The 27,005-nt window shown below is 46.2% G+C and overlaps 1 protein-coding gene across 5 annotated transcripts; it reads left to right on the top strand.

The window, feature by feature from the left end:
• Positions 1–1,810: 1,810 nt before the first annotated feature.
• INHBA (inhibin subunit beta A) lies at positions 1,811–25,839 on the top strand. 5 transcript variants are annotated; one of them, XM_087861206.1, is made up of 4 exons: positions 1,811–2,012; positions 5,455–5,638; positions 10,373–10,910; positions 20,234–25,839. In XM_087861206.1, the coding sequence occupies exons 3-4, from the start codon at positions 10,523–10,525 to the stop codon at positions 21,118–21,120; spliced, it is 1,275 nt and encodes a 424-aa protein (XP_087717332.1). In that variant the 5' UTR covers positions 1,811–2,012; positions 5,455–5,638; positions 10,373–10,522; the 3' UTR covers positions 21,121–25,839. The 5 variants fall into 5 exon arrangements, with proteins under 5 accessions (XP_087717332.1, XP_087717334.1, XP_087717335.1 ...); XM_087861208.1 differs by having other exon boundaries at positions 1,811–2,052; XM_087861209.1 differs by lacking the exon at positions 5,455–5,638.
• Positions 25,840–27,005: the final 1,166 nt, after the last annotated feature.

Genomic DNA, 27,005 nt, shown 5'->3' with positions numbered 1-27,005 from the left:
CGGTTCTAGTTCCTTCGGTTTTATCACTTTGTGAATGGTCAGCGGCTCCTCCTCTGACCAACGCAGGAGGTGGGGACAGCAGAGCAGAGAGCGGTAGACTGACCAGTGACGTTCCCACCAGCGACAGAGCCACAGTGTGCAGCCAGGTCCCCCCAGGACCAGTCTGCCCTGATCGCTTTTCATAGCTCGTCCCCGCCCCTCTCTCTGTGCTCCACAGAGCAGGACACTGACAGTTCAGTTCCGTTTGCAGAACTTTTTAGAGAAAGGAGAAGTAAAACCTACTATGTAGCAAGCACGCTCTCTGTGCATTGTAGGGCTCAGCTCATGGGTCCTTGCCGCAATCCTCTGAAGGGGGTGCCATTATTACCAGCCTACATGGGTCAGGAACTGAGCTACTAATGGGTCATTTGCCCAGCATCCCCCAGCTTGAAAGTGGTGGAAGCCGCATTTGAACCCAGGCATTCTAGCTGCAGGACCAGCTCCCTTAACCGTGACCTTTTGGCACATCTTCAGATGGAGTCTTTCCTATTTTAGATCCCTGGAGGTGCAGAGCCTGGGCCTTTGGTTACCTGGTGGCCATGGGTAGTTGCAGCCACCCAGATCATTTGGGTCCTTTTCACGATGGGCTGTCCTGCCCAGTCAGATGCCACCAGGGCCAGTGTGAGCCGAGAGTCATCTGGGATGCTGTGGTTCCCGAGACCGCCTCCCTCTTAAGCCAAGGAAGAAGTTGTTTCTGGGGACGACCTTCCTTCTTGGAACAAGGACCCTTGGTGAGATTTGGCCTTTACGTGCCTCCATCTGAAAGCTAAGCTCTTCTATGGGAGTTTGGATTGAAGGTTAGGGATGATGGCTCAGAGGGGGAAAGTGTGAAATGGTAATCGCTTTCATATGACACTTGAGAAATGTTATAATAAAGCTGAGTAAATTGGAGCATGAGTTAGCCCGGTCTTTTGCCTAATGATGTCACCCACTTTCTGCTTCCTCCAGCCTATGATTAATAAAAGGGGGATTATTACAGTAACTCATTCCTAGTGGGCAGCAGTGACGTCAGCAACAGCTGAGCAAACTGACTACATTTAGTCGTGCGTGTGTATGTGGGCATTTTTTTTTTCCCTGTGACTAACATGAAGCTAAGAGCATCTAATAAAACAAAAGCTCCTTGAAATTTGGGGAACTTACTGGGTGAACTCTTTTCTACAGGGAGCACCATTTTAATTTTTCTCATTTCATAGTTAAATCATGTTGGAGTTGGCCAAATGCCATGATTGGCCTCCTGCCCCTGTTCCTTAAGTGATCCCCAAGTGACCCCTGCTCTTTGGGAGAGAGGGTTTCTGAAGCTGTTTTCCTTCTAATATAACGGCTCTTCCTTCCTTCATCATTCTATCTCATCCTTACAAAGGAACTCCATGAGTAATAAGAAAAGGGACGGTGGTCATCAGTTAATTTTTGGAAGTTGAAGAGGAGTTGTGGAAGCCAGAGGTTCTCAACTCTCAGAACATTGTGCTTACAGTTTGCTTTTCCAAGCTGATAAGGGCTTACAGAGGTCCTGCTTGCTAGTTCACCTTTGCAAACTTGACCTTCTTCAAACGAGAGCGAGGCACCTGGAAATATTTACTAACCGAGCTGAAGCAGTGCCAGAGCGCGCTGTCAGTGTGCGCGAAAGTACACAGTGACCCGAACAACGGCACTCCCGTCGTGCGGGTCTGGACGTGCCACGGAGGTGCTCCCACAGAGGCAGAGAACCTTTGGACTCTTTCTATCAGCACACGAGGGACGCGGCAATTCACTGATAAAAAAAAAAATAAAATACACACAAAACACTGTCCCCAGGCTTTTCTGCGTCTTCCCCTCCGAAGCTGCAATTTGGGACCAGGTCCTGGGGGTATCTTTGTGGACAGGTGAAGGTGGATTAGAATCAAGATTTCTGCTCCTACGGGTCCAATGGAATTTCTATGCTAAACGTATATGTCCTCCAGGCGGCACCATGGAAGTTACTCCCCGAGGGGATCCAGGTGAGGGAAATGCCTTCAACAATCCATTACATGGTCTCTTGTGAGTATTTTTGATACTCTTCTGGGGCGATGGGAAGATCCCCCATTGTAGTAGAGGTTTCCTGTTTGGATTAGACCTGAGTTATGCTAAACAATTTGGAGATATATGTTGGTCAGGAAGGACTTTGTGTGCGTTTTTATTCAGTTTGTATTAATGAGAGTGGGTTCTTTTTTAAATATATGTTTTTTGGTAGAGGTTGTAACTGATTATTTCTCTCTATATATTGAGTTTTTCCTAAATACTAAATGGTTACTTCTTGGGAAGAAATCCAGGCATTTCTGAGTCATTTGGAAGTGGACTGGGGCCTCTGGTTCCAAAATAACCATGTACCTGAGGAGAGTGTGATTCACATGTTGGAGTTGATGAAATGGCATCAGGGTGTCTAAGATATTCCGCTCAAGGGTGTCTCTTCATCTTAAAACAATCTCTGACTGACGCTCTCCTTTCTGGATGAGCCCAGTCGCTTGGGGACTCAGTCATGAGCCAGGCAAGTTGGCCTCATCGAGTGGAGAACAGCGTTTCACTTCTAAGCGAGTTCGATCTGGGCAAGTTCCCTCTCATGGGTCTCGGCAACATTTGTTGATGATGATGATGATGATTTTCCAAGACGTGGGATCCTGCACACAGTTCCCCCCGGGGCCTTAAGGAAAGCGCCACCTGAAGGGGCATGGCCTTCCTTAAATAGTCAATACCACTTCCTCTTAAAAGGGAAGTTTGGAGAACATAAGCTTGCTTGGAACATGCGTTAGGATTTAGGAAAGCATTCTGTTTTATCTCTTTGGATATTGACTGTGTGTCATTCCCCTAAGGTATTAAACAAATAAAACCAAGCTCCATCGTATTTGTTTGCTTGGGGAGAAAGGCATGGTAATCTCACTGTTGTGAATTTTACTTCAGGGAATTCTCTATCGCGTGGATTTATCTGATACGGAATCGCTAAAATGAACAACTCCTTCTTCATTCGCTTTACTCTTCCCCAGGAGTCTCTTGCCTCCTAACAGCTTGGGCGTGGGCCAGCCCATCTCATTTCGTTGCTGGTCACCAAGGTTCTGCTTTTGGTTCGAACACAAAGCCAGCAGGAAATGTCTAGAGGCCCCACTGGACAGTGAGTGGGAATGACAACAATGTCGCCCCAGAGGGACTCTTTCTGTGTCAGTATCTCTGTGGGGTGTGGACCTCCATTAATCAGGAAGCACAAGACACTTGAGGAGGCAGAATCACTTCAGTTATTAAGATTTTGCATAGTTGTCAAGGCCCCTTGGAGCATGCGTAGGAAGGGAATTAAGTGAAACTGGAACATTATAACTCTAGATTGGGGTTTCTCAATTGCAGAACAATTACCGTTTGGGGCCAGATAACTTCTCTGTTATTGGGGGCTGATCTATGCCTTGCGGGATGTTGAGCCACATCCCTGGTCTCTACCCACGAGATGCCAGTAGAACTTTCCTTCCCAGTTACGTCAGGCAAAACTGTGTTCAAACATTGCCAAATGTCTCCTGGGGAGGAAAATCATCCCAGTTGAGAACCACTGCTGTAGACTGAAGGATAACAGTTTACTGGTATTTTATTCTTCTTCTTCTTCTTCTTCTTCTTCTTCTTCTTCTTCTTCTTCTTCTTCTTCTTCTTCTTCTTCTTCTTCTTCTTCTTTCCCTAATCATTTTAGTTGTAGCATGTGGGTTCCCCTGGTTTAGGCAAGGCATTTCCAGATACTCTGCTCACAGAGCAGCCATCCACAAACACAAGGCTTTGTGGGATATTCCGGTGGTTCTCCGAGAAACATGAGGTTTAGGAATTGGGGTTTGGATTAACCATTTCTGACCCTGTTGTTTTCCAATGAGTTTTGGAGGAATTTTAACGTTTCCTTCTCCCTTTCTGTTTGGCTGTGTTGGTTGCTTGATTTAACTTCAAAGCAAACAGTTTCCCAGCTCCACTGTGAATGTGAAATGCTGATTCTTCTTTGTCACCAATCTCTGTATCTAACCCAAGGCCCCGGCGATGGGCAGGCTCCGGCTGTCCAGGAAACAGGCAGGGCTTGCCAATCCTGTGTCCCATCTCAGCCATTTGATGAGCTCCTGAGCTCACTGCAGCAAATATCACTCTGGATCCTGCCCACGTTTTCTGGATTCTGAGCTGCCTCTCGAGGGAGTCACCGCTCCCCACCGAGGCTAGGCTTTCCTGCCTCGAGCCCAGAATAACACGGCAGCTGCTGAGAACACCTCGAGTCCTTTTGATTTCTCTCCATAGTCACGTTTTATGTTCCGTTTCCCAGACGGGATGAACCAGAAATCATGCTTTTTTGGAAACAGATTTTTCATAGGAAGGAGCTGAAACACCCCGAGTCGTCAGCGGCGGAGTCCGTGCTCCGAACCCCCCAGCCTCGTGCCATTTCAGCTGAATCAGACAACAACTTGCCGGTCACCTGCTTGGGGCGTTCGTGTCCCCCGGCGTGTATTTTTCACTGAATAACAGCAATGCGTGAGCAGCAGTGAAAATGAGAGAGCCATGAAAAACGGCCCCCTTTTCTAGGCCTGTCTCCTTGTTCCAGGAGTAGTGAGCAAAGAGACCAATTAATAGCATGGATGAAAGCCGAAGGACATACGGTTTGCCGGGGAAGAAAAATGAACATTCTTGCTTCTTGATCTATGCCAACTTTGTACGGGGCCAGCTGCTGCCACGGGTAAACACCGCTAGAAGTTCACCCGAGCCCTAAGGTGTGTGTCACCACAGGCCGCAGGGAGGCACGGGGACGCTGGTCTCTCCTCCCTTCCCACCACTGAGCTCTTATCCTTAAATGAACTTTGTTTTTTGACCAGCTCCCTAATTGTGATTGAAAACACCAGCTCCCCAACAAGGCGCAAGCCCTGGAGTTAGCAGCAGCAAGACAGGCCCTAATTGCTCCATTTACATAAAAGTAGAAACATACAACGTCTAAATATAAATCGCTGGCACATCGTGCCTTTTGCAATTACAGTAAAATAAGGTACCACAGTTTCCCTCCCGGCTCCTTCTCGCAGCAAGCTGCTCCACCGGGTTCTCCAGGGGCTGCTCCTCGAGGCGAGAACAGAGCCCTGCAAACGCTCCAGCACTCGAGTAGTCGGGAGCTTTGTGAAGTCGCCAGTAAATCAGGCCGCCCGCACTAGGTGAAAAACGCGGTGGCAGCCGGCCACTGTGCTAGCGCAGAAGCGGGCTGGACCCAGCTCCACACTCGGGAAGGGGACAGCTCGTGGGGCGTGAGCGCTCCCGGCGCGCCTCTGTCCGCGCTGGAGCCGGCCCGCGGGTCCCCGTCCCGGTCCCCTGACCCTGGCCGTGCTTTCGACCCTGGCACCGAGGGCTGGTTCAGAGATTCCCAGCTGCACTCACTGAATAGTGATTTTTTTTTCTCCCCCTCTCTGAATTCTTTAGCTGCCAAAAGGGGGGAAAAATCAAGAGCTGCTCTTAAAAGAAGTTGCCCTTGCTGGTGCTCGGGGTAAAAATAGAGGCGGCCGCTCGGAGCGGCTTGGCCCAGACTCCCGCACCGCGAGCCGGGCTCGAGCAGCGGCCGCGTTCCGGCGTGATCCCCGGGAGCTGCCAGCAGGTGTTGCTCAAGGTACAGTAGCAGGAGCAGCGGGACCGCAGGGCCGGGCGTGGGGACGCTGCTGGGGGAGGGGGCAGGAAGTGAAAGAGAAACCAAACCGAGGCAGGAAAAGTAGATGCCTGTCAGGAGTTGGGCTGACCCGCTTCCCCCTGGGCCCTCGAGTTCGGAAGGGAAGAGATCATTCCCAGTCCACGATATTCGACAGAAGTTATTTTAACCTGCCTGCTTCCTCTAACACCCCCACCTTCATTTCCACTGAGTGTGGAGGCATTTCCAGGGTGGCTCACTCAGCTCTGAGGCTGGGGATGCAGGTAGAGAATGACATCACCGCTGGTGGGCTGACCTGGTAGGTGGGCACTTCAGTGGTATCCTGTGGCCAACTCGATCTGAGTCACACACACGTATGGGGTCGCTCCTGTAGACGGAGCTGTACACATTTCTGGGACACAAATGTGGACAAAGAGCCAGGAGGCATCTCAAAAAGAATATCACCGATTATTTTCTGAGCACGCCCTTGACCCTGCAGTTCAGTACTGGGGATCCCACTTTATAGACCGGGATGCTGAGGTTGGAGGTTATATGGTTAGGAAGCCGTGGAACCAGGGTCTGATCTGGGTTTGTTCTGTGCGCCCGAGGTCATAAACACGATGGTATTTCCAGGACACCGGGTTTCATGCCTGGGAGGGGGGTGGGTTCCCAGGCCCTGCAGGCCAGGGCTGTCCAGCAATGCTCATCAGAAAGGCTGGTGGGGTTCCTTTCTTACATAGGGGTTGAGTCCCTCCCTCGGATTCCAAACTGATGGGCAAGCAGTTTGGGACTTAACCAGCACTGATCCCGTTTCTATCTTTCCTTCCCAGACTCCCTCTGTTCCTCTACAACCTAATGATTTAATTTCTGACTTTATTTCTGCGTATGCAGTTCTTAGAATACCCCCCCCACCCCAATGTACAGCTCACCATCCACACTCTTCTCTGTGTTTAGCCAAGGCAGACCCTCCCACGCAGCAAACTTCTGGTGTCCTAAAGGAACCTCCTTAAACGACACATCAGGAGGCCAGAGCCTCTATATTTTGCTTGTGGGCACAGTGAAAAGTTTATTTTATGCATGTTAAATCCTGCATACAAAACAACATATCTGGTCATATGGCTTTCATTAGCTCCCAATTTTGCACATTTTATTCAACTTGTCATGAGTACCCGGCTTATGCTTCAGCTATTCCTTCAAACAACCCTTCCCCACTATGCTCCTCTGAAGATTCCTTCCAACTATGTTCTTTCTCAGCCTTCCTAGCATTCTCTCCCCCAGCAAAAGCTCTAACCAACGTAACCCCTATTCCAAAGAATGTTCGTTTCTTTTCATTAGTCTCGTGTTCTATTTGTAACAATTTAGAAATCATAGGACTTAAGGTTCTGATAAAGAAGAATGATGTGTGAGCTTGCTTGCTTTCTCTGCTCGTTGGATGGTGATTCTACAGACTTGGGAAGGGTATTTATAAAGTTCACTAGCAGAGGGTGACTAGTTTCAAAGTCCTTGGTGATGCATGATTTCTGAAGCAGACATTCAATTTCAAGATGTAAAATAATAGTGTAAGTTATCACCCTATAGGTATAGATATTTTTCCTACTTCTTCCTCAGTGAAGGGTCTTATTTGAAAAAGTAAAATCAGAATCCCTATAAAGAGCACTGCAAATTTTCTTCCCTGTAAGAAACAATAAAATACTTTGTAAATAGAGGCAACTTCATGAAATAACAGATGTTTTATGTAAAGACATAAAACTGAACTTGAGTATAATGAGAAGTGTGTGCTCGGGCAGTAAAAGTTGGAAGCTGGACACTCAGTGAGCCATAGCTGTTCAATGCCAGTGTTTTTCTAAAAGGTAGTCTAGTCGGTCAGAGGTTTAACTGGCTCAGTGATCTCCAAGTAGTGTCCCAGCAGCCAAGAAAGGCTTTCCATTAGATAATGAATTATGAAATCTGTCTCACACTGGAAAAACCAGTCATCTGCTGATGTCATGCTGATTCTAACCAATCCCAAACAAAGCCCCAGCCCTCCTCTGTTTGAGTGGTACCAATGTGTGAGTGTGCAAAGTAGTACAGTATAAAACTTCAGAGTGCCAATACCATGAAGAGGAACTCATCAGACAGCTCTTACCTCATGATACCAGAGTCTGCTGGTGAAAGAGAGAGGACCGGAAAGGTAATGCTTTTTAATTCTTACTTAGGAGGTCTTGACACATTCAGAGTCAGAAAGGTTGGGAGGAATTTACCGATTGCATTTCCCTGCATATTGTTGATTTGTACCTTTTGATAGGGTTGCAGGCAGGTTAATACAGCTTTTAATAGTGGAGCATGCGGATAGATGGTGTGTGTCTACAGCCCACTCAGCACTTACATACAAGTACATATGCCACCGAGAAAGCTGTTTTTAAGAGTTACATTCACCAGCAGTAAACTCAGGGAACACACACACACTCACAGACAGGGGGGATCCAAATATTGATAAGCTGCCTGTATCTACATGCTGCTATTAGGACACTCCGAATTGTTTGGAGTCATTAGACTTTGAGTTTTATTTCAGACTCTCTTGTAAAATTTAATTGGACTACAAAATGCTTTGGGTACTGTATATGTGAAGCCCAAAACGGTAGATTATGTTAAGTTTTGTATGTCAGAGATGTTTTATTAACCGGTTATAATGCAGATGCCCCCTCCCCATTCTCTTTCACTGTCCCCTGCTAAAAAAAAAAATTAGACTCTTTGGGGAATGTCGACCAAGTCTTAAGACGAAGCGCAGAGTCATTGATGTTCCTGGAGGAGAAATCTCAAACTGTGATAGATGGCTTGGAACAGAGAAAGTCTTGCAAGTAATTGTTTTGGAAAAGGGGGACAGTGTGTCCGGTTCAGAAAAGCATTGTTATCTATGCAAACTGTAATTTTACCTTCATGGCACAATTTATCTGCCCTCCCCCTCTTGCCCTCACGTTCTAGGCTTGTAGTAATGATATTTATTAACTTTTTCTACCCAGAGCGCATTGCTTAACTGTAATACTCTGAACACACTAGGTGTCAGATATAAGCTGACTGTATCTACAGAAACTGAGGGCTTATGTGTGGGAAAGAAACCGAGAGAGAAGGAAAGCTTTAACAGATGGACCTCTTAAAGATACTTCTGCATGATAAAAGCAATAAGACAGAAAAATGAAAAAAAAAGGGTGGGGGGGAGAATAAAAAAAACTCAGAGGCATTGTTTAAAAATTCACATTTTTCTTTTTCTGTGAACATTGAAATCCATGATGATTTCATCTGTGCTGTTCCTTTGAGGGAAAAAGGAGCCGTCAGGGGGGCCAGTCCAAGAGCACGTTGGTCCAGGACAGGGTAGGGGGCAGACTGAAAAACTCTCACAGGGCAGAGGAAATAATTGGCCAATACATTTGAGAGATTCTTTTTCCCTGGGACCGGTTATCCAAGTCCTAGGTGCACACTGTTTGTAGGAAATAATGTGGGAAAGGCCAAATGAACTTTGCGTTTTATCTGTGAAGTTGGGGCAGGAGGTCTGAAATGTGTGAGCGTGTGTGTGTGTGTGTATGTGTGTGTGTGCGCGCGCGCACACACACACGTCTGCAGGGCAGAAGGGGGTGGTGGCTAGGAAGAGGACAGAGAGTTTCAGGTGACAGGAGCAGGTAGAATATTGCCTGTGCGTTTGCAGTTGGGAAAAGGAGAGTGTCTGAGATGACCCCAGACAGAAGTCCTACTCCACTCCGCTCAGATTCCCTGCCAGAGCCCGCGACCCTGAACATTTAAATATGAATGAATGGGGAGCCGGCGAGCTCCAGGACTCCCTCTGGTCGGGACTGGCCGATCTGCCCCAGCAGCTCCCCGGCCCCTCTCCCCGACCCCCCACTACCTGCCCGCCCACCCCCGGAGCGCTGGCCCCGCCTCGCGAGGCCGGCCCGGGGGGTCACCTAGAGCTGCGGCCACGTGGGGTGCAGGGCCCTGGGGGCAGAACCGTTTCAACCTAGTCATCCCAGGAGATTGGGACAGTGCCTTCCAGTGGGGTTTTCTTTCCCCTCCAAAAGAGGAAGAAGGTGAAGCAAGGGGACTGGGCAGAGAAAGCAAAAAAAAAAAAAAAAAAAGGGGGGGGGAAGTAGAACAAAATTAGGAGGATTTCTTTCCGAAGGGAAAGTAGAACTCCGGAGAATGGTGATATCTGAAGAGAGGTGTGTGTGAGGGAACAGTGAGCAGAAGGAAAGCAGCCTGTCAGAACACGGGCTGTCCCTCCCCTCCCTAACCACAGCCTCTACTCACAGACAAACTCCCTCCCTCGCCCATTCACGCACTCACTTAGGACCAATCGTTCTCTCTCTCCTCTCTCTCTCTCTCTCCCTCTCTCTCTCTCTCTCCCTCTCCCTCCCTCTCCCTCTCCCTCTCTCTCCCTCTCCCTGTCTCTCTCTCCCTGTCTCTCCCTCCCTCTCTCCCTCCCTCCCTCTCTCTCCCTCTCCCCCTTCTCTCCTCTCTCTCCCTTTCTCCCTGTCTCTCTCCCTCCCATCCTCTCTCTGTCTCTGTCTGTCTCCCCCCCCACCCTGTCTCTCCCTCCCTCCCTCCCTCCCTCTCTCCCTCCCTCCTTCTCTCTCACTCGGAGACAGTCAGAACTCTCCTCCCTGACAGCCACAAACCTACAGCACTGACTGCATTCAGAGAGGGGACCTGCAACAAAACTTCACAGCAAACTTTTTGTTCTTGTTCCAGAGAATTTGCTGAAGAGGAGAAGGAAAAAAAAAAAAAGAAAGAAAGAAAGAAAGGAAAAAAAAAAAAACAAAACCCTGTGCGTGAGGGGGGAGGAAAAGCAGGGCCTTTAAAAAAAAAAAAAAGGCAATCACAACAACTTTTGCAGCCAGGATGCCCTTGCTTTGGCTGCGAGGATTTTTGTTGGCGAGTTGCTGGATTATAGTGAGGAGTTCCCCCACCCCGGGATCCGAGGGGCACGGCGCAGCCCCCGACTGCCCGTCCTGCGCGCTGGCCGCCCTCCCAAAGGATGTACCCAACTCTGAGCCGGAGATGGTGGAGGCCGTCAAGAAGCACATTTTAAACATGCTGCACTTGAAGAAGAGACCCGAAGTCATCCAGCCGGTGCCCAAGGCGGCGCTTCTGAACGCCATCCGAAAGCTTCATGTGGGCAAAGTGGGGGAGAACGGGTACGTAGAGATAGAGGATGACATCGGCAGGAGGGCAGAAATGAATGAACTCATGGAGCAGACCTCGGAGATCATCACGTTCGCAGAATCAGGTTGGTGCGGGCATTTGGGGGTGGGGGCGGCGTGGCTCCTGACAGTCCGGGGAGGAACTTGTGCCTCCGGCCGCAGAGCGCCGGGGGCAGGTCAGCCGGTATTGGGCGCCGGGAGCGGCGGCGGCCGGAGGGGAGGCGGGGAGGGGGGAGAGCACTTCACGGCAATGGAATTCTAGGCTGAGCCCCGGCTGGAGATGGCTCGCTCCCGCTGGCGGGACTCAGCCGGTCACCCCGGAGGGAGCTCCAGGGGCCACTCTGGAGCTGGAAGCCGGTCTGCGAGAGGCTCCCTCGCCCTGCCTCTGCCGGCAGATCTGAGCAGCCCCGAGGAAAGCCCGGGCCGTTTTGTGGGGTGCTGGGGGAGCCCGCGAGGCTTCCGGACCCCATCCAAAGTTTTTTATGGGGGGGGGGCGCCGCGGAGTGTGGGGTCGGGGGTGGAACGGCACAGATGAAGTCATTGTCTTAAAACAAACCTTCCCTTTAAAAGTCCAGTCAGGGGCCACACCAGAGAAGCAGGGCATACTTGTTAGTGACAGTCCTTTTTACCTTCAGAAACTCTGTCTTATAAGAGCACAGGCATCACATTCTAGGCAGCAAAGAGGGACTCTGGGGGACAGTTGACATTGAACCAGCAGTCACTTTGGGAACACTGACTTTTGCTCTCTGAACAAAGAAAGAAAGAAAGAAAGAAAGAAAGAAAGAAAGAAAGAAAGAAAGAAAGAAAGAAAGAAAAGAAAAGAAAAAAAAAGAGTTTTGTTCTCTGCAAAGTTACTAAAGCTCTCTGCCAAGGAATGCAACCTTGACAAAGTGCTCGGAGATACTGCACTGAACTCTCACTCAATCCTTAAGAGGAAGAACTTGAATAGATTCTAATCATTGGCCCAGGACCACACTAACCTGTTGCTGAATAGAAAAATACCTGTCAGAAGTGTGGCCATCGACCTGGAGCCAGGTTATTTGTACAGTTATGGGACACAGACCCTTCGCATGCTGCAAGCCCGTGCACGCCCAGGCACACAGATGTGTTAATACCGTGTTACTTTCACGGTAATGCCAGCCTAAAGAATTGTATCCCTTGCCAAATCCATTTGAAAGGAATGCCATTGTTTTGTTTGGTAGAGCATATGGCCAGTAAAGTACGTGCAGGGACTCCCAGCATTTCTGTTTAAAAGTTTGCCGCAGCAGTATAAACAATTAAGGCAACGCTCAGAATTTCCAATCCTGAAAACCTGTTGACTCAGATGTTCTGTTTTCAAGAAAACCATGCCAGACCTGGGCATCCTTTTTGGGGGAGCAGATAGCCTGCTGGCTTCCCGGCTTCCCTGGTGAGAGAAGTCCTGATGTCCTACAAGCTTCCCCGGCAGGATAGTGTCTCTCTCTCACTAGAAGCTTCTTTTCAAAGAAGGTCGTTCTTTCTCTAAGCTCTTTCTTGATGCCATCCCCAAAGGACATGATCATTATGACTTTATCTTTTGAAGCTTATTGAGGAAACAAAGTCAGGTTGGTGTTTTCACCTTGCCACTCACCTTTCCTGATGGCTAGGTGGGAAAGAAAGTGCTCACTGACATTGAGTCCAGTGGAGGGGGGTGGATTCCAGTGGTCTAGAGGTCTGTCTGCTCCCTGTGCTGATACAAAGGGACCCTGTATATGTTTTTATAGACCAATTACCACCCATGATGGCTTTAATTGTAGGTCCTACTCAATTGGCATTACGCGCATCAGATGACTAAGTGTACCTATGTCTGTGACCACTTTTCCTGCACACCTGATGCCACCAACAGCCTCTCTTCCTGACCTAGCTGACTGGTCTAGAAAATCATGCTCTTGGCATTGAGAGGTTTTGCAGTGAAAGAATTTGACCTTTTACATTCTTTCTTACTTATGGCCTTCATCTCAGTGGCTGTCTTTTTCTCATTTATATGAAATCTTTTCTTTTCTTCTCTTTTCCTCTTCTGCTCGGTGTTTAGTTTAAAAGAAATTGAGTTACTTTTTTAAAAGGTGGTTCATTTGACTCACACATTGACTCCAGTTTAAGGTTTGTAATGGAAAAGTCCTCCTGGTTGAGTTTACAACTTGACTTTGGGTGAGCTGCTGGGGTCACAGAAAAGGTTTATGACACACTTACTTATTTTTCTCGTCTGAGAAGTTTCACACATCAACTTCAAGTTGATTTACTATGATTTCGCGGAATTAACGATTGCTATCTGGACAATCTCCTCTCCAACTGGAGAACCAGATGAGTATTTGGTTGCTGATTTTGCCAACCAGGAAAGAGCTTTATCATCTGAATATACAAAAATGTCTTGTTGCTTTTGGAATAATTCAACCTTCATAATATTCCAACTATGTCAAATGTAAGAGTTTGGAGAACAGCAGAAGGTGTTCATTTTTCTTTCCTTCATAAACTATTTTGTACAGCATGGAATCCAGTGAGTCAGTGTCACCAAGGCCCGTGCCACACACGCACACCCATAGATGCATCTTTCAAACTTCAGATTCCCCAGCTGGGGGGATTCATGTTTAATTTTTGCCTTCACCCTTGTTGATGGTTAAACAAAGCCATGATGTGGTCCGGCAGTTGAGGGACTGCAAAAAGCTCAGGTGCCTAGAACCCTTGGAACTGAATTTGTCCCATCTTGGACTCAGGTGAAAGATGCCCCATCTTTGTAAAGCTGATTTGAGTTGTCATTAACTAAGTGGTGAGGAATGGCACTCGGGCCCTCTGAAATTTATTCCAACAAATAAAAGTTATTTTTTTTTAACGCATGTCACCCAAGATTGCTCACCAAGATTACTGCATTCTTGGGACAACTGGCACAGAATGCTCTGTGTTTACCTTAAGACCTTACAGGAAAAGAAGGGATGGGTAGGGTCAAGTCAGCTCTCTGGGTAATTGTTATTGAAGCTGAAATCAGTGGCCTTTTTGAGGGCCATATTTTATTTTACCTTCTTGTGATCCGTGACAATATCTGGTCAGTGTACAATCACAGCGTATCAGGGAGTCTCCATATGCTGCCAGATTGATATGCTGATTATGGTAATCAACTTAGCCATTGATAGAACTTGTTGAAAAACCCTGAGGGTTCAGAAAGACAAATGAAGCACCAGGAAATGGGAAATGCTCACTAAGCCCAGGTGTTGTTGAAAGTAACACATAAATCTCCCCCTCTTGGAGGATTCCAGTTACAGAAGAGTTGAATTAGAAATACACACTTTCCAAACAGGGGTCTAAGAAGGCTTGCTTGGATGACTATTTCTCCCCCCAGCCCAAGAAAGCCATGTCAAGGTGGAGGTGACCCCCACTGATTCCATGCCAGCCCAAGGAACTTTCCTGCGAATGACCCCTCACTGAAGGGTGCTTTCAGGGGTTACACACTTTCTTCTCTGAATAATGCGAAATGGTCGGCCACAAGAGGGCGCATTCCAAAGACTTTTGCTCCTTAGCAGTTAATCTAGGGAAAGGCATTTTCAGCTCCTGGAAGCCCCATTCTGTAGCGCCCAAATCTTGGTGCTTATCGGTGGCCCCCTGCTTCCTCTCATCCTCCAGAAAAAGTTAGGGTTTTATAGGATGGGAGAAACATGACTACCTGTGACACAGTAAATGAGACAGAGGAAAAGAAATGGGGATTCTAGTGATACATGTGAACATTCCGGAGCTCTATGGAAGACAGAGGAATGATAAATTTCAGAAGCAAACAAAGCAGAGCGTGGAGAAATGTGACCATGAATCATCAGCAGCACTGATCTGCTAAGATCCCTAAGACGGCTGGCTGCCTGGCTTTTACCAAAACGCCTTCCATCTCCCCTCATTTTGTTGCCTGGTTTGCCTGTCTTATCAACACTTTTCACCAGCGACAAATGACAAGTGACTTCCAACAGGGAGGAAAGGGCTGTTTGCTGAATGCCTTGTGAGAAATTGGGTACAGCTTCAGAGGACACGTTTGTCTCCGAGCTGAGCGTGGAGCCAAATGGGGGAGAAGAGACAAGAAGCAAGATGCCTAGTGGTTAGGGCCTGTGATGTAGGTGGGTCGGAGTTGGGGTGGGGGAGCCCTCAGAGGGCAGAGTCAGCTCTCACATTTGGAGAACAGGGAGTCATACCTTCCCAGGCACTTTCAGTGAAAACACGTATTTGTCTTGGCCCCTCTTCTGCTAAAATATACTCGAGCGTGAGCTGTAGATCAGAATTCCTCATACTCCACCGGTTCCTAGATCCAAAATCAAAAGTGCAAAAGTTCTCAGGAACTTTGGAAGAAGTCTCTGAAATTTCTATGGGTTGAATCTTGAGAATTTTTTCTACTTCTTTTCGGAACCTAACTCCTTTCTCTCTCTTCTCTCTCTCTCTGTCGATTTCATCACCATTGAAATGAAAGACACCCGAATGTGGCCGAGCACTTACAACTCAATAGCAGATCCTAAGAAAAAGGATGAAGGCTAACAAAATTAATCCAGATAATTTATGACTGTAGTTCTGCTACAGGCAAAACCCCGGGCTGCAGGTTAAGGGAGGCATAACCTCTAAGACCTCACTTGCTGCCTTCTGCAGAAAGCCCTGGAAACAGTCCAAATGCAAAGTCAGTGCTTCAGAGAACACACACGTGTACCTGGTCCTATGCTCCTACCAGTGACCGCACCGTATTTAGGCACAGTGAAATCTGGGTGCAGAATGGAAAGTTAAAGTAACAGCCGCATTTTACAACAAGGCTTTTCCCCCATGGCGAGTTAAAATCCTCTATCAACAACAAGATTTTCCACATTCACATCAGAGACGCAATGATTACCCATATGTACAAGGGCAGCGCACTTTAGGCAGAACCCTGTTGAGGAAAACAAAACGGAACACAAACGAAACATTGCGTGTGTGTGTGTGTGTGTGTGTGTGTGTGTGTGTGTGTGTATGTTGCTTATTTCATTGGAAATGTTCATACGCCCACAGATCTGAGGTGCAGGGCTTGAGGAAGAGCAGCATTTTGAGTCCCGGTGGTGTGGGGGATGGGAACAACAAGGGGCTTGGTTGCTTAACCCTTGGCAGGCCTGCTTTCGTGATTGAGTTATTAAAAACATTGGAAAAATTCTGAGAGCAAAGGAAAAAGGGGCTTTTGGGTATTCTTCCTGCTAGCTTCCTGGCTTCCCTCTGTCCAAGCCCCCCTGCCCAGCAACCTTTCAAAGGTCTTTCCTGTAAGGTGCCATTTTGATTCCTCCTACTCATTTTTATGTACCTTTCTCCCTCCCCTTGGTCTGCGTCCACCGGGCTCACAGAGGTTTAAGTGATGAAATATTATCACCCACATGGGTTTGCGTGGGACTTTTCTTAGTGAATTACTCAGGCAGAGCAGGCTGTGATACAAGCCTTGCTCACGAGCCTTGGGAAGGAAAAAATAGCACAGAGGATGAAAAGAATATTATCAGAGTAGGTAATGAAAGGTTAGCAAAGCCAACAGCTATATCCAGGTAGATAGGTAATAATGCAGGAACCCAGTGCGCACCTGTATAAACTAACACTGTGCCTGCTCACAAAGCATTGTGGGAAGGCTTCCATTTCAGGATTCCATGCAGGAGATAGTTAAGTCGGACCTGAAACTGATTAGTAATTGATCCTAAACACCTCAGCCTCAGGCAACCTCCTTCCATTTTTCAAATTGTTATGCATAGAGATTTGAAGCCTGGAGCATCCTCAAAGCATCACCGCAGTATAGCAATCTCGCTTAGGTAAAATACAGATAAAGGGAATAGAATCAAGTGACTAGCTCTATTTTTCATACCTAAGAAATTTGAGGGTTGTAATATCTTTCTGAAACCTACAGCCCTGATAAATAGTAATCGTCTCAGCTTCTAGCTGTCTCATTCTCTACCCCCCCTTCTGCAATGAAAGCTAAATGTAAAAGAAAAAAGAATATTGCACTGCTTAATAAGCCAAATACAATAGAACTTGTAAAATGTACCTGCATATAGGGTAGACATTAGGAAGACTTGCATCTCTCTCTTCCCCCTGTTCTCCTGAGCATTATGGCAACAGCATTTTCATGAAATTGGATCTGTTTTATTTTTTTTCCCTGATAAAATATCATGCAATATACAAATAGCAGTTCCAGAAATGGACACCAGGAGAAGGAGGCGACAGGCATGTCAATTAGTAGGGGGAAAATCCAAATGTCAGAAATATGGGGGAGAGATACAGCACGCAGGCAATGGATGCGAACACAGGGAACAGCGTCTTTCAAGCTCAGATAATTAAACCAATGCCTAAATCTGCTCCGTGCCTCCCCACAATACGCAGGCGATGCCATACAGTTAATTATCAGCCAGGACCAGGTTGAAAGTCATTTTATGATGCCTCTCTGATCCTAATATAACAGCACCTGACAGATTGAGCCCCCTCTAATGAGTACTCTCTTTGTACGATCCTCTCTCAGGAACACTAAATCATTTGCTTCCAAGTACAGCTGCCTGTGAAGAAGGGGTGGGGCTATATCATGCCTTAGAAACCTGCTCTTGTGGAATGAGGGGCTGTCCTGGAGGCTGGTGCTAGAAGCAGGGGACCTCAGCCCCCCCTGGCCCTACAAAAGCAATTTGCATGTGCTCTTGCTCCTCCTATCAAGTCGGCCAGTTAGCCCACCCTGGCCCCCGCCCCCACCCCCGGCATCTGTAGACGTCTCTGGACTCTCTTCATGGGAAGTCTGACGGGGGCTGGTCTGCACTGCCATCGGGACCCTCTCTTTACCCAAGGACCGAGGACCATCTACCTTCACCCCGGCCCCTCCTGTCAAAGCCTGGGTAGAAGCAGAGGGGAGCCTGTGGGAACGAGTTACCTGAAACCCAGAGAGCTTTCCCATCCTGAGGATGAGTCAGATTCTCCAGTTTCACACTCATTCCTAGAAAAACGAAACACAACCTTGTGCCCTCTGGCTTCTCTAATTTAGCAGCTACTATCTCTCTGTCTTTACATCGGCACCCTGCACAGTTTAAGGTTTCAGAAGCTGGCCTGTGTAGAGGCAGAAGGGAGAACAGCAGGTAGCTTGTTGCTCTCCTCTGCGGGGCAGGGTGGGAGGTACCTGCCCGCCTGATGGAGCCTGCACACTCCTGGGGGGGGGGGGCTGTCTGAGGTTTGGGTAACTTCCGGAAGGACCCTACCACTTCAAATCTTCTGCTGAGTGTCTTTTTAAATTTAAATCATTGAGCTCTCCTTCCTGGAATCTTCTCTTTCACTTTCCTAAAAAAAAAAAAAAAAAACAGCAACAAAAAACCCACCAGTGTTTAGCAAAGGGGAATACTGCATTCACGTTTTGAAAAGAAATCATGCTCCCTAAAAAAAGACAGTCTCCCCTTCTGCTAACTGCTCTCCACTCGGGTGATCTAATCGTAAATGTAGTTTTATCATTCATTTTAACTCCTGCTGGAGACCCAGGGCTGGAGGAAAAGGAGCCCCCCCCCGCCCCCCCAACACCGGGACCACCACCACCACCATCGAGGCCAGCGTGCTAGCAACTTAATACCAAGATGCCAGAGAATCTTTTGTATACATATGTAGCCTTTCCTGGCCCTGGCCTCTGTGAATTCACCACTGTCAGAATCACAGTGTGCAGCGTGTTAAATTAAGAACAGAATCTACAGCGCGCAACGCACAGAAAAGCATGCCTTATGCTGCAGAGAACTTGAAACGGTGCCGAAAATTTATAGTACCGTAAACATCTCAGGGCTGAGAGTGATAAGTATGGCTGGATTTCCGCTAGCTACAGAAACCCAGGCAGGGAGACCCTCCTAGGGAGTTGCGAGTTCTAAGATGACCTTCTCTAACATTGTTCTCAGATTCGTGTAGGGGATGCACGTACAGCGGAGGGTTGTAAGCAGGTACCCGCCGGGGGCGGTCAGGCAGAGAGGGCGTGTTTCATAGACCACCGAGTGGGGAAAGTGCAACTGAGGGAAGACGTTTCCTCAGTCAGAGAATTCTAGTCTGGACACCTGCTCCTTACAGGAGCTGCACGTATCCACGTAGAGGTACTTAATGGAAAGAGAAGGGAACCCTTTAAGTGAGGCAACAGCTGAATGGTCTCTGCATCCAGCTGCCTCGCCAGTGTGGGGATTTCCTTTCTGTTAGTAGCAGTTGCTGTAATTGGGGCTCATTAAGCTGCATTCAGAGGGGAAGGAGGCAAAAACGGGGGACGTAGCAGTGGGAGGTGGATCTCTTCATCTAACACGACTGCATGGTAAAGACGCGATTGCCTTGTTCCTGCTGGGCCATGACGGTGATTGAGATAGCTAGGATCTCAGACCAGGGGCATCCTAAATCAGACTGGCGGGGGGGCGTCAGCGGGGGTCAGGAACTGAACCCTTATCAAGGGCAGCCACTGAGGGTGATGTGTTGAGAGCAGGAGTATTCTAGGCAGGGGTCACTGCCTGGAGGTGAGAGAGTGTTTGGGACGCACCTGACCTAGAACAAATACTGTGGGGCTGCACCCCAGAGGACGGGGCACTGGGAGAGAGCTGGAGTTGAAGGCAAAGCGGTCGAGGAAGAGCCCAGAATCCTGAGTAGTTTCTGTTTTATGCCTGCTTCATGGAGCAATGATTGGAGAGGGGTCTTGGCTCCATGCCAGAGAGCCAAATTCAAGAAAGGGCTGCTGCAACGACCCAGGAAAGGAATGATGGAGGGGTGGGGCAGGTCGTGGCCAGGGAGGAGGAGGCTAGCTCGGTGGGCACTGGCCCCACTTACTTCCTTGGGGGTGTCTGTGTATTTCTGTGGGAATAGCTTGCTAGAGCTCACAGTGGGTTTTCATCCGTGTTAGGCCAAGCCTGTGGTATAGTGGGTCCAATGTCATTACGCCATTCCCATTTTATAGAAGATGCAACTGAGATTAAACAGTGAACAGATGCACACCACCCCCCTCCCCAGGCTCCCGGACACTGACTGAGATCTAGGCTCTCTTCTTTTTAGAGCCAGGAGTTGACAGACTTTCTCTGGAAAGGGCTGGAGAGCAAATGTTTTAAGCTTTGTGGTCCAGTCTGTGTTGCGGCTCTTCAACTCCATGATCTAATGCAAAAGCAACCATAGACAACCTATAAAGAAAGGAGCATAGCTGTGGTCCCCATAAAACTTCATTTATGGGCACTGAAGTGTAAATTTCACATAATTTTCACATGTCACAAAATACTCTTTTTCTTCAACCATTTAAAAATGTCAACACTGTTCTGCCGGCCTGGGGGCCTTCACTCGCTGACCCCTGCTGGAGATGGCCTGTGGCAGAGGCACCCTGCTTGCCTGAAATGAGTGAGTGCTGACCCCCTGGCTTGACTAACGAGTGTCCCTGCTCTCTTGTGCTGTGTTTCGTCTGCAGGCACAGCCAGGAAAACGCTGCACTTTGAGATTTCCAAAGAAGGCAGTGACCTGTCGGTGGTGGAGCGGGCCGAGGTCTGGCTCTTCCTCAAAGTCCCCAAGGCCAACAGGACCAGGACCAAAGTCACCATCCGGCTCTTGCAGAAGCAGCCCCAGGGCAGCGTGGACGCAGGGGAGGAGGCCGAGGAGATGGGCTCCACCGAGGAGAGGAACGAAGTGTTGATATCGGAAAAGGTGGTGGATGCGCGGAAAAGCACCTGGCACATCTTCCCCGTCTCCAGCAGCATCCAGCGGTTGCTGGACCAAGGCCGGAGCTCCCTGGACGTTCGGATTGCCTGTGAGCAGTGCCACGAGACGGGCGCCAGCCTGGTGCTCCTGGGCAAGAAGAAGAAGAAGGGCGAGGAGGGGGACGCGAAGAAGAAGGACGGAGGAGACGGAGGGGCAGGGGGAGACGAGGACAAGGAGCAGTCCCACAGACCTTTCCTCATGCTGCAGGCCCGCCAGTCCGAAGATCACCCTCATCGACGGCGGAGGCGGGGCTTGGAGTGCGACGGCAAGGTCAACATCTGCTGTAAGAAACAGTTCTTTGTTAGTTTCAAGGACATTGGCTGGAATGACTGGATCATCGCTCCCTCCGGCTATCACGCCAACTACTGCGAGGGCGAGTGTCCGAGCCACATAGCAGGCACGTCGGGCTCCTCGCTCTCCTTTCACTCGACCGTCATCAACCACTACCGCATGAGGGGGCACAGCCCCTTCGCCAACCTCAAGTCGTGCTGTGTGCCCACCAAGCTGAGACCCATGTCCATGCTGTACTATGATGATGGGCAAAACATCATCAAAAAGGACATTCAGAACATGATAGTGGAGGAGTGTGGGTGCTCATAGAGTGCCCGGCCCAGGGGGGACGGGAGCCAGAGTTGTCCAGAGAAGACAGTGGCAACATGAAGAAATGTTTAAGGTTTCTGAGTTAAACAAGCAGAAAAAAAAAAAAAGAAATTAAAAAAAAATAAACTAAAAAGAAAACCTGAAACAGATGAAGGAAGATGTGGAAAAATTCCTTAGCCAGGGCTCAGAGATGAAGCAGTGAACAAGGTGGGAATTGGGAGGGAGAGGGAGAACAGCGCCCCCTTCATTTCTTCTGATATCAAGGTGATGACATCAGTTGCTTACACGGGAATATTGTCCCCTCCTTTTCAGTCCCCTTTCAGTGTGAGCCTCTAAGTCGACTTGTCTAGTCTGCAATAACGTGGGCTGGCACATACCCAAATAGCATCTAGAAAGCCATGAGTTTGAAAGAGCCAGTTACAGGCGCTTTCCCACCCAGTTACCCAGGTTGTAAGGTATGTCTGTGTGACCCTCTCTCTGTGTATATCAGCCCGTGCACACACGCACACAGACACACACACACACATACATCCACACACACAGGCATTTCCACATGACATGTGCATACACGTACTGGTAAGGGAACAAGAGTGTGCAGGTGGTCACACTGCTTTTTCTGCACCAGTTTTGCACCAGAGCAAAACAAAACAAAAACCAACATTAAAAAAAAAAAAAAAAGCAAGCAAACAAACAAAAATTTGAGAACAAGAATGGGAAGAGAGCAAAATCAAGGAACAAAGAATACCAAGTTACATTTCGTTAAGGTGCTTATGATCTTAGTACTATGCAACCTAATAGGTTTGAAACTGTTTACCTGAGAGAGAACAAAATGAGAGACTTTTTTGTATTGGAAGTAACCTGATTAATTTTTATTTTCTTCAAGGAGAGATACTTGAAAGGAATATGTTTGTCCATCTGTTGGATCCAAACATTTCTATATTTTGTAAATGTTGTTTTTTTTTTATCGTTTACTATTTGCACTACGATGGTGTTTGACCTGTCTAATCCTTATTTAACAAGTATTTTCTTTGGGTGGGGGTGGGGGGGGTTAAGAGCTGCACTTAATGTGAGCTATAAAAGAACTGCTACAGCACACAAAATAGCTATTTTTATTATTATAATTATAATTATTATTATTATTTTGTACCTTAAAAAATAGACACATACACCAAAGACATTTGTGTGAGCCTTTAAACAGTCTGTCTGTGGTTGGTATCATTCACCATCAGTGAGTCAGGGGTTGGGATTCAAGGCGGAGTAGGGTGGATTGTGTTCAGGCTGAAAAGACCTGAGAAGTTTGGTTTTTGACTCCTTTGACATCCATGAAACGGAACATTCCATACTGGATGTACAGTAGTTGTACACTGTCGGCTATCATGGAACACTACATGCTTGTGTGTGGATATGCACGTGGTTTGCATACGCACACCTGTGTGTATAGATACATGGATCGCACCAGGCCCACGCACATTTGAAGCACGTCAGGCTGTCATTTTGTAATGTTCTTAAAGCAATGAATGTTTGTGTGCAAAACACAGTATTTTTAAGAAGGATAGGCTATAGTTTTTGCTTTTCCTCGGAACTAGGTGGGCGCATTTCAAAAAATGTGGATGGGAAGAAGCCTGGAAACTCCAGGGACTATTGAGCAAGACCCTCTTTCATTGTGCAGGGACCCAGCTCCCTCCTCTTTCTTGGCCCCCACCTCCATCCCACCAAGTATTCCCTGCAGGGAAAACGGGAAACCCATGTTCTTCAAGGTTCTAGGCTGATTTTTTGTGTGTGCGATTTATATTTATTATCTCTTGGAATCAATCTTAAATCAGAAAGCTTTTTCAGAGAGAAAAAAATTCATCTTTAGGCCAGAATAAGAGTGGGGTACTTTTTTTGGGGGGGGGTGATTAAGGCCTAATTGTGAGTAATATGACTTGCTGGGCTAAATAATGTTGTTGTCACTAATTAAAGAATAAATAACTTGGGGGGAAGGTCTTAAGAGATTGGTAATAAGAAAGAGAACTACAGGGTGTTATCAGTGGTAAAAATCCCAATATTTTAATTTACAGCCCAAACTCTTGATATATAGGTTTGTATGTATTGACTCAGATGCAAAAAAGAAAAAAAAAACACTTTGTTTTATAAATATCAAAGTACATGCTTAAAGCTAAATTTCTACTAATTTATTCCACAGTATTTAGCTTGCCTAGAATAGCTAATAAGTTATTCATTTATATGCTTTTAAAAATACAGAGCCTTATTTTTACCGACTTGTTTGAAGTTTGCAAAAATTGAAAAAAACGCTAATAATTTGGAAAAATTGCATTCATTAGTATTTTGTAAAATACTGAAGCTTTCAGCCCTATGTCAATTCATAGATTTTTTTTAAATTAATTGTAGGAAAATAAAATAGTGAGAAACCAAACATTACTGAAGGTGGTTTAGCTCTTCTTGAGATATTTGTACCAAATTGGTGTACTATGACACTAGGCTGTACGTAGGCAAATTCTATTAATGTTGTTACCGGGTAGATATACTTACCACATCTTGAGGTCCACCCTTTCTTATGCAGAACTATAACATGTACTCCATGGGAGTGGACTCTACATGTAAGAGGGAGAGCGTGCAACGTTGGTACTTGCTTCCTCACTCTTAACCATTGACCAGGAAATCATTCAGGTGGGGAAGGTGGGCATGGTGAGGGAAGTTTCGAGAAGAGCGGGATGGCGATGTTCAACTTTACAGATTTGCATGAAAAACGTAGAGGGCCTTTTGGACTGCTTCTTATTTCGTAGTGGCAATAATAATGGAACCCTTGAAAATAGTGTGGGGAACCAAGTCCTAGTTCACAGTGCACTAGCAGAGATGGCCAGGGCAGTGGGAAAAGCAGGGTGCTCCAAAGACAGCTGATACCTGTTTGTGGCTCCCATTCAACTTGTGTGTGCGCCATCTTGTTTAAGCCCTTTAAAAGAGTGCTCGACACAGTGGGGGTAAGATGGAGTTTGATTAGTGGCTATTGTAATTGGAAGCAGAGCAAAATGAAATTCCATATGACAATATCTGAATGAGATGTGTTAATTGAAATTAAATGATTGGGTTGTCAAATCCAAACTTTGACATTATTTCATTAATGTTTTATGGCCTTGAAATAGAATTATAAATTGCTGCTATCTTTAATAATCTTGGAAGATATGCAGGCTTGTAAACAACCACACTTCTCATGTAGCAGCACGAGGCCGAAAGAAAAAGCTTTTAAATTCTACCATATTGGGTTCCTCACAGTAGGTTTTCCTTAAAACAGGGTGGCTCCATCTGATCTTAGCATCTCTCTACTCTTTCTCTAGGGCTACTCTCTAGGCTCTTAAAAATCTACTCATACCAATCTTAAATGCTCTGAGAAGTATTTGTCCGCAAGTATTTTTTAAGAATGATAAATATTTGGTAGTTTGAACTTTCTTTCTTTTTCTCTTTCTTTCTTTCTTTCTTTCTTTCTTTCTTTCTTTCTTTCTTTCTTTCTTTCTTTCTTTCTTTCTTTCTTTCTTTCTTTCTTTCTTTCTTTCTTTCTTTCTTTCTTTCAACTTCCTTCCTTCCTTCCTTCTTTCTTTTTATTTTTTTCAAAAAAAGCATGGCAAATTCCAGCACACTGAGTTGGGATTTTCTTGTCCCTGAAGACCAATCAATTTCATAGATATTTAAGATTGATTCCACACTTTGTTTTCAAGGAGAATGCCTGCATTCTCCTCTAAGGAAGAGCAAGTGAATTTTGTTTTTCACCCCCGTGGGATTGGACCTCAAGAAGTAACTCTAAAAAACAGAGAACACAAATGCCTCAGTTGTATTAAGCTTTGATTCAAATTATTATGTTCACTTGAAAAAAAATGATTTCCTGGGGGCCTTTTGGCAACTTCCCTTTTCAACGTAGAGAAGAACTTAGTCACCCTGAAACCCTACACAATAAATTGGAACTTGTAGATGTGGGCAGAAGGTTTGGGGGTGGACACTGTGTGTGTTTAAATTAAACCCTTTATCACTGAGAAGCTGTTGTATGGGTCAGAGAAAATGAATGCTTAGAAGCTGTTCACATCTTCAAGAGCAGAAGCAAACCACATGTCTCAGCTACATTATTTATTTTTTATGCATAAAGTGAATCATTTCTTCTGTATTAATTTCCAATGGGTTTTACCCTCTATTTAAATGCTTTGAAAAAACAGTGCATTGACAATGGGTTGATATTTTTCTTTAAAAGAAAAATATAATTATGAAAGCCAAGATAATCTGAAGCCTGTTTTGTTTTAAAACTTTTTATGTTCTGTGGTTGATGTTGTTTGTTTGTTTGTTTTTATTTTTTTATTTTTATTTTTATTTTATAATTTTTTTTTTTTTTTGGCATACTACATGCAGTTCTTTAACCGACGTCTGTTTGGCTAATGTAATTAAAGTTGTTAATTTATATGAGTGCATTTCAACTATGTCAATGGTTTCTTAATATTTATTGTGTAGAAGTACTGGTAATTTTTTTATTTACAATATGTTTAAAGAGATAACAGTTTGATATGTTTTCATGTGTTTATAGCAGAAGTTATTTATTTCTATGGCATTCCAGCGGATATTTTGGTGTTTGCGAGGCATGCAGTCAATATTTTGTACAGTTAGTGGACAGTATTCAGCAACGCCTGATAGCTTCTTTGGCCTTATGTTAAATAAAAAACCTGTTTGGGATTTATTTTTTATTTTTATTTTTATTTTATGTCTTATTGGTTTTCCAAGATCAACTTTGCACACATATTGCTACGCCCTTTGCTGGGTGATAATTTCGTTTCTCCTGTAATTATCAGGATGAGTATGAGAAACTGACTGAATGGGAGAGAGAGGACGAAAGCTGGAACAAGAGAACTCAGAGAGGAAGTGGCAAGGCTTTCTAATAGGCTGCAGATGCTTGGACCAGCAGTAGTTATATTTTATTCATTTTGTTAATTTCCCATTTCTCAAACTGTAGTGGCAAGTAACATGAAATAAAGTAACATTCCTTTCCTCCCTCCCTCCTTCCCTCCCTTATTCTCTCCTTCCTTTCTTCTCTCATCCCCCCCCCCCCCCGTTCCCTCTCTCCTTCTCTCCTTCTCTCCTTCCGTCCTTCCCCCCTTCTTCCTCCTTTCTTACTCCTTTCCCTTCTGGCTAGAAAATTGCAATTGCAGGGAGCAGCTAGGGCTAGAAAAAGATATAACTTAGGAAAGAAGAGAACTGGGACCAACAGGACCAATACGGCATCACAGAAGTCCAGTCGAGAATGAATTGACTGTTCGATCTTTTCTTCTATAGGTTTTGCTGTGGTAGCTATGTCCATCTAAGGGGTTATATGGAAGCAGTAACAGCTGTAAATGCCCATGTGAACCAAGCAAGTCCCCATGTGATCACCAGGTAGATGTTTTCCCCGTTTTTACAGATGAATCAGAGGCATCAAGTAACATTAATTGGAACAAGGATTCCAAGCCAGGTCTATATTCAAGTTTAAAGTTTTTTATTATTATTATTATTATTATTATTATTATTATTATTATTATTTTGCTTCTCCATACTCCAATTTTGGTGTTAGATTCCTTACGTACTGAGAAAAAAAAAAAGGAGGGGGTGGGGCGAGGCTTGAGTGTTGAAGACACTTCTAACTTCTTACCACAGACACTTAATACCCACCAGACAGTTTACTTATCCCCAAGTACAATGCCAAGTTCATGTAAATTCTTAAAAACCCTTTTTATTTGTTTTAGGTAGGAAAGTGACATTTTCTGAAAATTAAAAAAAAAGAGTTGTTACAATTTTTGCTTTATATTTACGAATGTGTTTTACCTTTCTATCCTTTTATTTTGCTGGATGAAACCTCGGACCCAAAGAAGTTCTAC

Source organism: Ursus americanus, chromosome 3 (genome assembly GCF_024610735.1).
Source record: "Ursus americanus isolate L20-20 chromosome 3, mUrsAme1.1.p, whole genome shotgun sequence".
NCBI lineage: Eukaryota > Metazoa > Chordata > Mammalia > Carnivora > Ursidae > Ursus > Ursus americanus.
Note: the sequence above shows the minus strand (reverse complement) of the source record. Positions and strands in the feature narration are given on the sequence as shown.